General features: G+C 38.4%; 2 protein-coding genes across 3 annotated transcripts; both read left to right on the top strand.

Moving 5' to 3' along the window:
* Positions 1 to 607: 607 nt before the first annotated feature.
* LOC146714868 (transmembrane protein 272-like) lies at positions 608 to 3123 on the top strand. Of its 2 annotated transcripts, XM_085451220.1 has the most exons (6): positions 622 to 644; positions 816 to 999; positions 1195 to 1265; positions 1352 to 1402; positions 1546 to 1710; positions 2485 to 3123. In XM_085451220.1, exons 3-6 carry the CDS (start codon positions 1217 to 1219, stop codon positions 2697 to 2699), a joined length of 480 nt encoding a protein of 159 aa, XP_085307346.1. In that variant the 5' UTR covers positions 622 to 644; positions 816 to 999; positions 1195 to 1216; the 3' UTR covers positions 2700 to 3123. The 2 variants fall into 2 exon arrangements, with proteins under 2 accessions (XP_085307347.1, XP_085307346.1); XM_085451221.1 differs by lacking the exon at positions 816 to 999 and having other exon boundaries at positions 608 to 644.
* A 6258-nt stretch (positions 3124 to 9381) lies between these two features.
* Positions 9382 to 12400, top strand: LOC146714867 (uncharacterized). The gene is made up of 5 exons (XM_085451219.1): positions 9382 to 9460; positions 9732 to 9802; positions 9887 to 9937; positions 10080 to 10244; positions 11692 to 12400. Exons 2-5 carry the CDS (start codon positions 9754 to 9756, stop codon positions 11904 to 11906), a joined length of 480 nt encoding a protein of 159 aa, XP_085307345.1. The 5' UTR covers positions 9382 to 9460; positions 9732 to 9753; the 3' UTR covers positions 11907 to 12400.
* Positions 12401 to 13106: the final 706 nt, after the last annotated feature.

Raw genomic sequence — 13106 nt, 5'->3', positions numbered from 1 at the left:
GACAGAATATAATCTGACCAAGAAATGACTGATGAGGAAGAATTCAGTGATGAAGAGGAGCTGAGGCTGCTGTCAGATTTAAGTTTAAAAAAAGGGAACTTTTCCCACCTGAGAATCAAGTTTGGCTTTTAGCTTAAAATGTCATCAGGATTAACACAGGACCAGCAGAATGTGCCGTACCCAAGAATCTCTCAAAACCGTAGTGATAAGTTTGACCAACCTGGAGGGGAAACAGTTTTAGCACAGCAACTGGAAGGAGGTAACCTAGAAAGACACCAAAGACATGGTTAAATCAGAAACATTCTGCATACTGCGATCCGTATTTTGGATCTTAGTTTTGATCAAAAACAGAGCTGTGGGGGGATTTCCACCATGTCACGGTCTCTGCTTTCTATTGTTTTGTTGAACATAAAGGCTAAAATGTCCGAAACATTTTTTTAAAAAGTGCTTTTATTCGTGGTAATATCACTGTTATACAAACGATTATCTGAGTAAATGGCTTGTGAATCCTCATGGCAAGTTCTCCCAGCGCAATGAGACTCTGTAACAGGAAGTTCAGACAACAACACATTCATGTGTGAACACGTTACCAAGGTCTCGTGCAAACATTCTTTTCTTGTCCTTCAAACAAGACACACAGGCAGGTAGGGCTGCAACAAACTATTTAAACTAACACGCCTTTTATTGCTGTCATATAATACATCTGTTTGGGGGGTTTTTAACTACATGAAACACACATAAAGTTTAAACCTTTCTTTTTTGTCTATTACATGTTGGCTTTGGCACGTATTGGTAAATGGCCTGCATTTGTATAGCGCTTTACTCAGTCCCTAAGGACCCCAAAGCGCTTTACACTACATTCAGTCATTCACCCATTCACACACTGGCAATGGCAAGCTACGTTGTAGCCACAGCTGCCCTGGGCGCACTGACAGACGCGTGGCTGCCGGACACTGGCGCCACCGGGCCCTCTGACCACCACCAGTAGGTAAACATGGGGTAAGTATCTTGCCCAAGGATATTTGGCATGCAGCCAGGAGGCAGCGTGGGATCAAACCACCGATCTTCTGATTTCTCTTTCACTGACTTGTGAACACTGTTTGTGATCTGCCTTGTTTCTCTGTTCATTTGTCATTTGCCTGACAGTTAAAGACAACCTGAGCTCGTCTCACAGCTTCCTTTGTGTCTCTGTAGGTTTCATTTCTAACTAGTCACGATGCCAGAGAGCGATAGACCTCAACACACTTGCATACCTCGAGTAATAAGTAAGAAAGTGATTTTGAACAGTTTTGCACACATCTGCAGCTGCTGTGTGTCATTTGTAACTGAAACCATGTCTGCCTTCCTTCAGGGTGTATCTATGGGATTTTTCTCATCATGTTTATTGTTGAGGGGATTGTTGGTAAGTGTGAGTGGCTCTATATACAGACTGAATTTATCTACATTCATTTTATGTGTTGGAAGGAAAATTTGAAAAATCAGATAACAAGAACTATGCAACAACGACTTGACAGTTGTCTTCATTTTCATGCTTGTGCTCTGTAGGATGTGTCTACTTTAATGACTGTCCAAGGGCGCCCTCCATTCCCGTCATTCTGGTTTTTTGTGGATTCATACCTGTCTTGTGGGGATTGAGCCGGTTTTTGAACAGGTGCAATATTTTCTTCGACTGTCTGTTCCTCTACCTCTTTTTTGCCTGGTTCATCATCGGTAAGTATCCTGGTTCTGGATCACTTGACCCAGCATTTTGAGGAACTTTGTTTTGAGCAGCCTTATTAAACAGCTCACTTTCTGATAAAATCACGTTTTGTTCCACGCTTCTACTTTTGGGTCCACAAGTATAACTCCACAAAGTGTGTATCGTCAGATTGTGGCAGTAAGCTTGAAGTTATATTCAGCTTCTTAACAGTGAAGGTTGCTGTTGTAATACACAGCCAGGCACTGCAGTACATACCTGATGTGATTAGCAACATGGTGGTGACAAATGCTGTATTTTTCAAAGGCCAAGTGCAGCTTCTCATGACTGAAATTAGACCAAAAACAAAACTTAAAGCTAAATTATTTTTGGAAAAATGATACCATTATTGCCCTGTGGTTGCTGAAAATGCAAACCTGCCACTTCAGCCTCCAAACTGCTCTCAATGCTCACTTTATGATTTTTTCTACTGTTGGCTCTGTACAGCACAAACTGTCAGTTTATGAGAGGTAGCCAATCAGAAGAAAGTTGGCTGTTTGAAAATTAAACTAGATCATTATGAATAATTAGCCACTCTAGAATGAGATTAAATTAAGTCATGCAGCTTTTAAACACAAATAGAGATCAATGATAACCTGGAGTTCAAACATCTTGTCTGAAAAGTCATTTATATTAAGGTTTACTAAATGAAAGTTTTTTAATGCAAGAATAAATGCATTACGGCAATATTTGTTGTTGCCAAGCATGATCAGACCTTATTTTCTGAGATCTTATTTACATTTTTCCAGGTAGCATAATCATCTACTCCATCTATGAACCCGACTACAACAAGAACACTACAGAAACCGATCACTACTGCAACAAGACGCTCTACCTGTCTGCATTTTGTTGCATCACCCTGACCTACGTCCTGACAGGTGTTTATGTTTTCACTTATTTTTTTGCTCTCTGCACCAACCAGATGGTTTACGATGATGAGGATCGGCCACTGCTGTGGAGCTAATCATATGAAAGTGTGTACGTAGACCAATACTGATGAAACAGATTAGAATGGTGCCACAATAAAATATATCACACTGTATGAACATATGCTACTACTACTACTAATAATAATACTAATGGCACGGACTGAAATAAAATCATAAGCAAACAACAGACCAAATATTATATTAATATTTTAATCTGTTCTTTATTTAGAACATCATACATTTAAGAAAGAAGTGAACATGACTTATTGAGATACAGAATTCGGTTAAGACACTGATGACCCATCATGGCAGAGTAAATGATCATGATTTTCCCTGTTTAACAAACATATATAAGTTTTGTGTTAATGAAATGTGTGATTTTGTTTATTTGCCAACATTCATGCCGTTTCTTTTTTGTTTAATTTTAAGTCAACAAAAATAAATAAATAAATAAATAAAAGGCTGCCCTTTTTATTACCCCGTTACATCTTCTGCAATTTTTTGTCAACAATAAATTGAATAAATTGATTTTTTTTTTCACAATGAACTAAACAGAAACAAATGTGGGAACTAAAAAGTAGGAGAAGTATTTTGGAAGAGCAGAGATTTCGTGCTTCAAAGAAACACATGTCAGACAGGAAAGGCTCAGTGGGTTTGGACAACAGCACAATGCTCCGGAGTCTGCTGTAGTCAGTGCTATCCTCTATGCTGTTGCATGCTGGGACAGCACGTTGAGGGTTGCAGATGCCAACAGACTGAATAAACTGATCTGCAAGGCGACTAATGTTGTGGGGATGGAGCCAGACTCCCTTAAGGTGATGTGGGAGAGGCAGATGTTGTTCATGATAAGGACAATACTGGACAATACATCCCACCCGCTCCGTGACGTTCTGGCCAGTCACATGGAGCAGGTTCAGTGACAGACTGAGATTACCTACATGCAATGTTACGCTTAAATGCAGATGTTGGTCTCAACCTTGGTGTTTTTCTAAGCATTTGTACTGTGGTGAGAAGTACTGAGCCCAACATAAATAACTTATATAATAACCAATCAATATATAAGTTAAGATTGAAGCAGCCACTGATCCATTTTTTCATCCTGAGACCATCTTTTAATTTAATCAAAGTAAAGTTAACTTTTACTTCTGAGCCATAGGTGGTGGTGGGTTTTAATAGACGAGCTAGCCTGGTCTATATTAAAAGGACCTGCTCTCAGATTCAGACCTCAGCACCACCCAGTGACAATAATGGATCGCATTTATATAGCGCTTTTCGGGGCCCTCAAAGCACATTACAATACCACTATTCATTCACTCTCACATTCACACACTGGTGGAGGCAGCTACAGTTGTAGCCACAGCTGCCCTGGGGCAGACTGACAGAAGCGAGGCTGCCATATCGCGCCATCGGCCCCTCTGGCCATCACCAGTAGGTGAAGTGTCTTGCCCAAGGACACAACGACCGAGACTGTCCGAGCCGGGGCTTGAACCAGCAACCTTCCGGTTGACAAGACGAACTGCCAACTCTTTGAGCCACGATCGCTCAAAGAGACAAATCATCCTATATGTTCACTTATTGTGGTAACTCCAAAATTAACTGATAAAAACATTAGAAAAGGAAAGAAAAAAAAATCCACATGATGTGCAGCTGTTTTATTGATAAAGTTAAAGAGAAAACATCAAAGGAATTAATCATCCATGTAACTGAGTCACTATACAGGAACATAAACAGTACCTTTGTTTGGTGTTTCAGAAAGTTGTTCATCTCAGACCTGCAGAGCGTCTGTTTTTAACACTGAATGTAGTCAGCTGCATGAAGATGAGATTTTCTCTGACAGCATTAAAAAAAAGCCTAATGGAAGGTCAAAGGTCGTCACTTGATGGCTGAACTAAAAACTTTAATCTGGAATTCTTTCACACTGTGTTTTTCCAATGGTGTGTAATTTACCACAAAGTAATTCAGAGTCATTCATATCAGAGCAACCAGAAAGGATAATACATTTTTAAATACACAACTTTCTACAGGACTATTATCATTGTGTAACAGTCCACAGCCTCTCAGAACTCTCTGAATATCCGTATCACACTGTTAATGAAGTGCTAGGTTTGTCCATCTTTTCCTGTCTTCTCATCCTACAGTGGAGGTCTGAAGAAGACTATGAGTCCTGCTTGATCCCTGTTAGGACCTTTACTCTTCCTGATGTTTCTGAAATGATGTCTCTCTGTCAGTGTGTCAACAGAACATCTGGCACAGGACAGCTGCAATGAAAGAAATTGAAATAAAATAACATCTGAACCCAGGAAACCCAGCTTGGTCCTGATGGTCTCCTTCACAAGTTTTCCCCCCAGGGTGAATGTAGCTGTTGATAATAATGTGGACTGTTATTAAAGGGTGCATGAAACGCTTAACACATACAGGCTAATTTACATCACAGAGCTCTGCTCTCAAATACTGACCTAGATGTGACTCTGTCTGTGAAGTTGGATTTAAGAAATAAGTGCTTAAAGTTAAAGATTTAAAACATACTTCTGTCAGTATAGACTATGATGTCATGTGGTTGGTTGGGGCTAATAGAATAACATTTATCTTAGCTAACAAGTGTCAGAATCGATAACTCAGAGGAACATAAGGACACTAAAGCTAAAAAAATCTGTTTAAGGGGATCACTTTTGTGCTGCCAAGGCTTAAGAAACCAAGGTAATGCTGTCCACTATCAGTCTCTTTAACAGTAAGTGGCTATTTCCTGTTTGGCTAGCTGCACTCAAACCGGAAATCCAGCTGTTAGCTGTAATCTTTGGGTTTATTTGTAAAACACTTTATGAATAAAAACGAAGGCGAGCGCCTTTCACACATCAGGTGACGGCCTGGTGAAGCCGACAGAACCACATCATATGCAAAAAAGCTAAGATGAGATTCTTATTTTGCCCAAGTGGATTTGAACAGAATCGATGACAAAGGGCAGGCCTGGCCGAGTCCAAAACCCAGCGGAAACGAGTCCAACTTGTTGACAGCTACATAGACCAAGCACCCCATATAGTTAAAGCACATCCTCCAGTCCCCTTTCTTGAACATGGGAACGACCATCCTGTCTGCCAATCCAGAGGTACCACCCCTGATCTCCACACAACATTGCAGAGGTGTGTCAACCAAGACAGCCCTACAACATCCAGAGCCTTCAAGAACTCAGGGCAAACCTCATCCGCCCCAGGGGATGCGAGAGACCCTGCTTATGCAGAGCAGAGTTTTTTTGCCTTTGTCATCAGAACGTCAAGACAGTGTGACGACATTTCCTATCGTTAAATCTTCCCAAATACAACACAGCATCTGTTCCTTGGAGGATGCAGTGCTGGGGAATATAAAGTTTAAGCTAGCTATATAACTGAAAATACATTCTTTGCAACAACTTTTAGTGAAGAGAGAATAGGAGGACTGGGCAGATGTGACTTTGGGAGCTGTGAGAAAGAAAGTCTCACCTTACAGCAGTTTTGATAACCTAATGACTAAACTACAGGTTGTAAAGTCTTTCCTTGTTAACAATTTCTTGAAAAAAGAAAACAAAGCTTGTGTTTTACTGGGAGACAGAAGCATGGTAGTTTGTATTGTAGAGTTATCAGACACATTGTGTTTAATCATGGAGTGATTGTTTTTGTCTCAATAATGACATTGATTTTATGGATGCTACATTTCTCCAGAAGAAAGCTTCATCTGTGACATGAAATATTACTACACTAATGTTAAAGCAAAGCAGAGGCTGTAAATATGTAAATAATATGATTTATTGTGTTTCTCCACCCAGTTTGGGAATGTATACGTATAGAGAAGATAAGGACAGTGAGAGGTAATACTTTTCACAGTGTAGTTTGTGCAAAGTGGTCTCCATTAGCAGGAGGACAATTAGCTCATGTCAGCATTCATCACCCAGTGTACTGTGTCAAAAAGGAGTCTATCAATCAAACAGGTCATACATATGTGGTTAGTCATAATTCACTGAACTTTCCATGAAAAGTGAAAGGGAAGAACTTGGAGGACAACAGCAGAAACATCTTGATAGTAAAAATATGTTTGACTGGTAATACTGGTTTATTCAGAGTTTTGGTTTCTGCTCAGTTACTCTCTGTGCAAAAGTTCAGCCACTTGCTTGCTTTCTTGCTCATTTCATGTGTACAAACTGACATAATAACGGTAATATTAAAGTCTTATATGCTGGTGTTCATGTTATTTTGTTATTTTTGATATGTAAGACTTTTCATTTCATTTCGTGTAATTCATGGAATTCAGAGTCCATCTTTTCTCATGTTCACTAAAAGCTCACATGAATCTGATTACTGAGCCAGTGTGTTATAGTTTTAATCTTTCTATACAACAGAACACCAGAGATGTGTAAGCGTGCCTTTGTTCTCCCCCTACTGAAAGGTGGTTCTTCAATGGTTAATGATTACAGGCCAGTTTCCAAACTCTGTATCTCAGCTAAGGTTCATGACAAACTTTTTAATGATTAATTTCAAGTTTTCAAGTTTCAAATTTCACATTTTATTGTCATGTACGGATAAACAGTGTATCCACATTTATCCATAATGAAATTGTTTGGCTCGTGCTCCTCAGGTTTACAGCTTTACATGAGCATATAGTTTAAAAGTTATCTGGATGAAAATAGCATTTTATCTCCTTTCCAATTTGGTTTTAGGAAACTGCACAGTACTGTAACTGCTTCCCTGTGGCCTCATAGAGATACTTAGGTATTGTGATTGAAGAAAATCTTTCCTTTAAGCCACACATTGACCCAGTATTAAAGAAACTAACTTAGAAACTCTTTTTCAGAAACGGATCATGTCTCTCTTTCACCACGAGGAAAAGTCTTGTTGCTGCCACCTCTTTACCCCTCCTGGATTACAGTGACGTAATTTACATGAATGCCTCTGCTCACTCTCTTCATCTGTTGGATTCTGTCTATCATGGAGCATTAAGATTTACAACAGGCTGTAAACCTTTAACACACCACTGTACTCTATATTTTCTGGTTGACTTGTCCTCAATGGCCTTACACAGGATGGTTCATTGGTATCACTTTATCTATAAATCTATTACTGGTTTACTGCCTTGTTATTTAACAGAGTACATGTTACACAAACTACACAGTTTAGTCACTGACTGTGTCAGGACATCATTACATTCACCCCTCCATCAGTTCGTGCAGATCTTGGGAAGAAGGTGTTCTCATTTTCTGCCCTTGTTCACTGAGTAAATTGCAAAAGGATTTGAAACTCTCAGTGGATTTCACTTGCAGACTTCAAAAGATGTACAAAGGTTTTTGTGAAATCATCACTGGGAACATTGAGACACTGAGTCTCAAAGGGACAACCTGCATAAACAAAGGTTAAATTATAAAAAATTTTTTACTGAAAGTTATAAAAAGATAAAAATATCGACCAAATCCATCAACACAAAGACAGTGGTGATTTATTGCTTTACAGGAATGCTGTAGCACTGCATTGCTGTAGATCATCTAAACAAGAATTCAATGTACAAGATGTGGCAAATGGAAACAGCACACACGCACACTAGTTGCTAAATCAGCTGGGGAATGTTTTTTTCAATATGTAACTGACAGTTTGATGACAGGATGTCCTAACATGCTGCTACAAGTCCTGGCACCAAATTGCAAAAAATCCTGCACTTGATGGTGATGTATGCTATTGGCTTGAAGCCAGGTCCGAACCAGCTCCAATCAGCCAGAACTCTGTTATCATGGTTCCAAATTGGTAGATGTCGTTCAATGTCCTCCATTGAGAGTGTCACCAAACATACGCCACAGCCGACCATCGAGTATCCGATAGCAAATGTCTCCTCAGAACAATCGGGCTCTCCCAAGCCCAGGCTTCTCATCGAGAAGAGGTTGTCAATTTCATTAAAGGACCAGTTGTGGATTAAAATCTATAACACAATATAGATTCATTAAAATCCTGGATCGATTTTAAAATATTTTCCCCGAAATGTCAGAATCTCAGGTTAAATCTCACAAAAACCACCAAACAGCTAAAACAGTAAATGAGATCAGGTACACGGATTCTGCAAAAAGATGTCAGCTTTCAGCCTCGCTGGCACGGACATGTCGTCGAGGCTGAAAGCCGATTTAAAAGTTTTATCTTTGAAAAATTAAGCTAATTTGATCAGACTGACCTACGATTTGTCCACAAAGAGGATTTCAATGCAAAAAACAAATCTGATTAATCTGCACAAAATTTTGTGTGTTTTATTCAACATTTCTACACTCTTGGCTTTGCTGGACAAAAATATCCAATCATTCGAAACTAATAGGAGAGACAACAATTAGTGTAAATAACTGAGTTTGTCACATGTACATTTGCAAGAAAGCAAGCATACATGTGAATACACACACACACACACACACACACACACACACACACACACACACACACACACACCTTGAGTTACTTGGGAACCACTATGGGAACCTTGGTGCCCAGTAGAACCTCTCTTCTACAGGATAGCTCAACATTTCTATCATTCAGTGATGAAGAGGAGCTGAGGCTGCCATCAGAGTGAAGTCAAAGAATGGGAACTTTTTAAAAAAGTGCTTTGTAGTTTTTATTTGTGGTAATATCACTGTTATACAAACGATTGTCTGAGTAAATGGCTTGTGAATCCTCAAGTCCTTTCAGCGCAATGAGACTGTAACAGGAAGTTCAGACAACAACAACACATTCATGTGTGAACACGTTGCCAAGTTCTCGTGCAAACATTCTCTTCTTGCCCTTCAAACAAGACACACAGGCAGGTAGGGCTGCAACAAACTATTTAAACTAACACTCTTTTTATTGCTGTCATATAATACATCTGTTTTATTTGTAAAGTATGAAACAAACAAAGTTTAAATCTTTCTTCTTCTTTTTTTTGATATTACATGCTGGGTTTGGCACATATTATTTCTCTTTCACTGACTTGTGAACACTGTTTGTGATCTGCCTTGTTTCTCTGTTCATTTGTCATTTGCCTGACAGTTAAAGACAACCTGAGCTCGTCTCACAGCTTCCTTTGTGTCTCTGTAGGTTTCATTTCTAACTAGTCACGATGCCAGAGAGCGATAGACCTCAACACACTTGGATACCTCGAGTAATAAGTAAGAAAGTGATTTTGAACAGTTTTGCACACATCTGCAGCTGCTGTGTCATTTGTAACTGAAGCCATGTCTGCCTTCCTTCAGGGTGTATCTATGGGATTTTCTTCATCCTGTTTAGTGTTCAAGCGATAGTTGGTAAGTGTGAGTGGCTCTTTATTCAGACTGAATTCATCTACATTCATTTATGTGTTGGAAGGAAAATTTGAAAAATCAAATAACAAGAACTATGCAACAACGACTTGACAGTTGTCTTCATTTTCATGCTTGTGCTCTGTAGGATGTGTCTACTTTAATGACTGTCCAAGGGCGCCCTCCATTCCCATCTTTATGGTTTTTTGTGGATTCATACCTGTCTCCTGGGGATTGAGCCGGTTTTTGAACATGTGCAATATTTTCTTCGACTGTCTGCTCTTTATCCTCGATTTTGCCATATTCATCATCAGTAAGTATCCTGGTTCTGGATCACTTGACCCAGCATTTTGAGGAACTTTGCTTTGAGCAGCCTTATTAAACAGCTCACTTTCTGATAAAATCAAGTTTTGTTCCACGCTTCTACATTTGGGTCCACAAGTATAACTCCACAAAGTGTGTATCGTCAGATTGTGGCAGTAAGCTTGAAGTTATATTCAGCTTCTTAACAGTGAAGGTTGCTGTTGTAATACACAGCCAGGCACTGCAGTACATACCTGATGTGATTAGCAACATGGTGGTGAGAAATGTTGTATTTCTCAAAGGCCAAGTGCAGCTTCTCATGACTGAAATTAGACCAAAAACAAAACTTAAAGCAAAATTATTTTTGAAAAATGATACCATTATTGCCCCGTGCTTGCTGAAAATGTAAGCCTGTCACTTGTTGGGATTAAAGAATTTGCAATAATGCTATGCTTTTTATTAATAAGTGTTATGAAGTCATATAGTGTAGTATTAAGTGGACACAGCCCTGAAAAATAAAGGCATTAGACTATGCAGACTCTCGCTCACGCTTGCCTGGGAAAAAGTAGATAACAGGGGACCATCTCTACTGGAAAGTTACTGAAACACTATTGTTTAGACTAAAGTGAGAGAGCTGGTAATAAAACTGTTAGGGGCACACCACCAATTTGAGATCCACGGCAACGTGTCATGCAGGAAGCTTGTCTCTTCTAGAAGTATTGTGAAAGAGAATTAAAGTGTTAAATGATCTGCTGAGCAGTGTTTTGTCTTCCATCAGCTGCCTCTGAGGAATCAAAAGAACTCGGTGAAGTGTTGATATTTAACACACTTCATCCTCCAAACTGCTCTAAATGCTCACTTTATGATTTTTTCTACTGTTGGCTCTGTGCAGCAAAAACACGCCACCTACAGTTCAAACTGTCAGTTTATGAGAGGTAGCCAATCAGAGGAAATTGTTTTAGAACAAGAGGAGCCAAAGACATGCATGTGACCCTGTTATTCTAATTATTTATTATCGGTAACAGGTCTTGTGATGGGTCTTTAAAGAGTATAGGTTGTGTGAGTTTGACCATGTGAGTAGGGAGCGTTTGTAAGCTGTGACCAAATTACCGTTTGGGGATTAATAAAGTTATTTGAATTTGAATCAAAACCTCTAGTTACAGACAAAGGATGAACTGAGAGGCTGCAAGAAGCAGAATATAAAACAAATCAGCATTATTTAAAAGTTTTAATGATGTAAATCAACTTCAGTGGAATAAAAATCTAAAGCTGGAAGTTGGTATTAAAGAAAGACACCAGAATGAGCAGGATTTTTTTTTTGTGAGGTTTAAAAAAATTAAATGTATTTCTTTAAAAATTAAACTAGAACTAACAAGAATAAATGCATTACAGCAATATTTGTTGTTGCCAAGCATGATCAGACCTTATTTTCTGAGATCTTATTTACATTTTTCCAGGTAGCATAATCGTCTACTCCATCTATGAACCCGACTACAACAAGAACACTACAGAAACCGATCACTACTGCAACAAGACACTCTACCTGTCTGCATTTTGTTGCATCACCCTGACCTACGTCCTGACAGGTGTTTATGCTTTCACTTATTTTTTTGCTCGCTGCACCAACCAGATGGTTTACGATGATGAGGATCGGCCACTGCTGTGGAGCTAATCATATGAATGTGTGTACGTTTGTGTGTTCCCCACCTCCTCTTAGACCAGTGGACCAATACTGATGAAACAGATTAAAATGGTTTCACAATAATATATATCATATCAAATATATCACACTGTAATGGACATATACTAATAATAATAATGATGCTGGCTGTAATAAAATCACAAGCAAACAACAGACCAAATATTATACAAATATTTTCATGTGTGCTTATATACAGAACATAATACATTTAATGTTGGTTAATACAGCAACATGCAGCTTTTGATCTTTTGTTAGAGAAATCTTACTATTAACAAGTCATACAGATGACTCATCATAGCAGAATAAATGATCATGATCTTCCCTGTTTAACAAACGAATATATTTTGTTTTATTAAATGTGTGATTTTATTTATTTTCCAATATCCATGCTGTTTCTTTCTTCTTCTTCTTCTTTTTAATTGTAAGTAAATAAATAAATAAAATGGGTTAGGACAACAGGACAACCTGTTGTTGATTGGTTCTTGTTGTTTTGAGACAGCAGCTTTGATCATTGATGTGTGGTGTAGATTTAAGCTGCTTCAAACTTCTCTTGTACCTCCGCTAGTTTGTAAGTTAACACCAGAGCACTATTACATTTCCTAGTTGTTTATTATGCTAAACACCCCTTTTTTATTTTATTTTATTTTATTTTATTTTATTTTATTTTATTTTATTTTATTTTATTTTATTTTATTTTATTTTATTTTATTTTATTTTATTTTATTTTACTTTTGCTTTGCTCTATGCTCTATGAGAAAACACACTTCTACCCTGTGGGGCAAGGAATCGCCTGCAGTAATATTTGAGGCCACTAGATGTCCCCCTAATGCCTCTACATCATGCAGTAAATAATTGTTATGACTGAATCTCGAATAACAAATTTTCTCAACATTATTCATTTTCTTTGCATTATTAATATATATCCTATTTTGCCTTTTGACATGATTTTTTTTCTACACTCAACCATCAGTGAAATTAAATTATTAAAAATAAAAGAGAGTGGTGTTGGAACTGAGAACAGGGCGTGTATTTCACAAGAAGCAGAAAGATCTCGTCCGGCACAGGAAGTGCACTTATACTCTGTCTACAACAATGTTTATGCGAATACGAGGGGAGGCTGATGGAAACTTCTTCTGGGAGTAAAACTGTCAGTTAGAAAAGAAGAACCAT

The sequence above is a fragment of the Copadichromis virginalis genome, linkage group LG3, assembly GCF_057382275.1.
Source record: "Copadichromis virginalis isolate Kocher_CV1m ecotype Utaka linkage group LG3, C_Virginalis_male_GT1.1, whole genome shotgun sequence".
Taxonomy (NCBI): Eukaryota; Metazoa; Chordata; class Actinopteri; order Cichliformes; family Cichlidae; genus Copadichromis; species Copadichromis virginalis.
Note: the sequence above shows the minus strand (reverse complement) of the source record. Positions and strands in the feature narration are given on the sequence as shown.

What these genes read in the sequence shown, in the direction of transcription:
- LOC146714867 (XM_085451219.1), top strand. Translation starts at nt 9,754, where the DNA reads ATGCCAGAGAGCGATAGACCTCAACACACTTGGATACCTCGAGTAATA. An exon ending in TAGTGTTCAAGCGATAGTTG is followed by an intron (nt 9,938 to 10,079) that starts GTAAGTGTGAGT and finishes TGTGCTCTGTAG; the next exon opens with GATGTGTCTACTTTAATGAC. An exon ending in TTTTGCCATATTCATCATCA is followed by an intron (nt 10,245 to 11,691) that starts GTAAGTATCCTG and finishes ACATTTTTCCAG; the next exon opens with GTAGCATAATCGTCTACTCC.
- LOC146714868 (XM_085451221.1), top strand. Translation starts at nt 1,217, where the DNA reads ATGCCAGAGAGCGATAGACCTCAACACACTTGCATACCTCGAGTAATA. An exon ending in TTGCATACCTCGAGTAATAA is followed by an intron (nt 1,266 to 1,351) that starts GTAAGAAAGTGA and finishes GCCTTCCTTCAG; the next exon opens with GGTGTATCTATGGGATTTTT. An exon ending in TATTGTTGAGGGGATTGTTG is followed by an intron (nt 1,403 to 1,545) that starts GTAAGTGTGAGT and finishes TGTGCTCTGTAG; the next exon opens with GATGTGTCTACTTTAATGAC.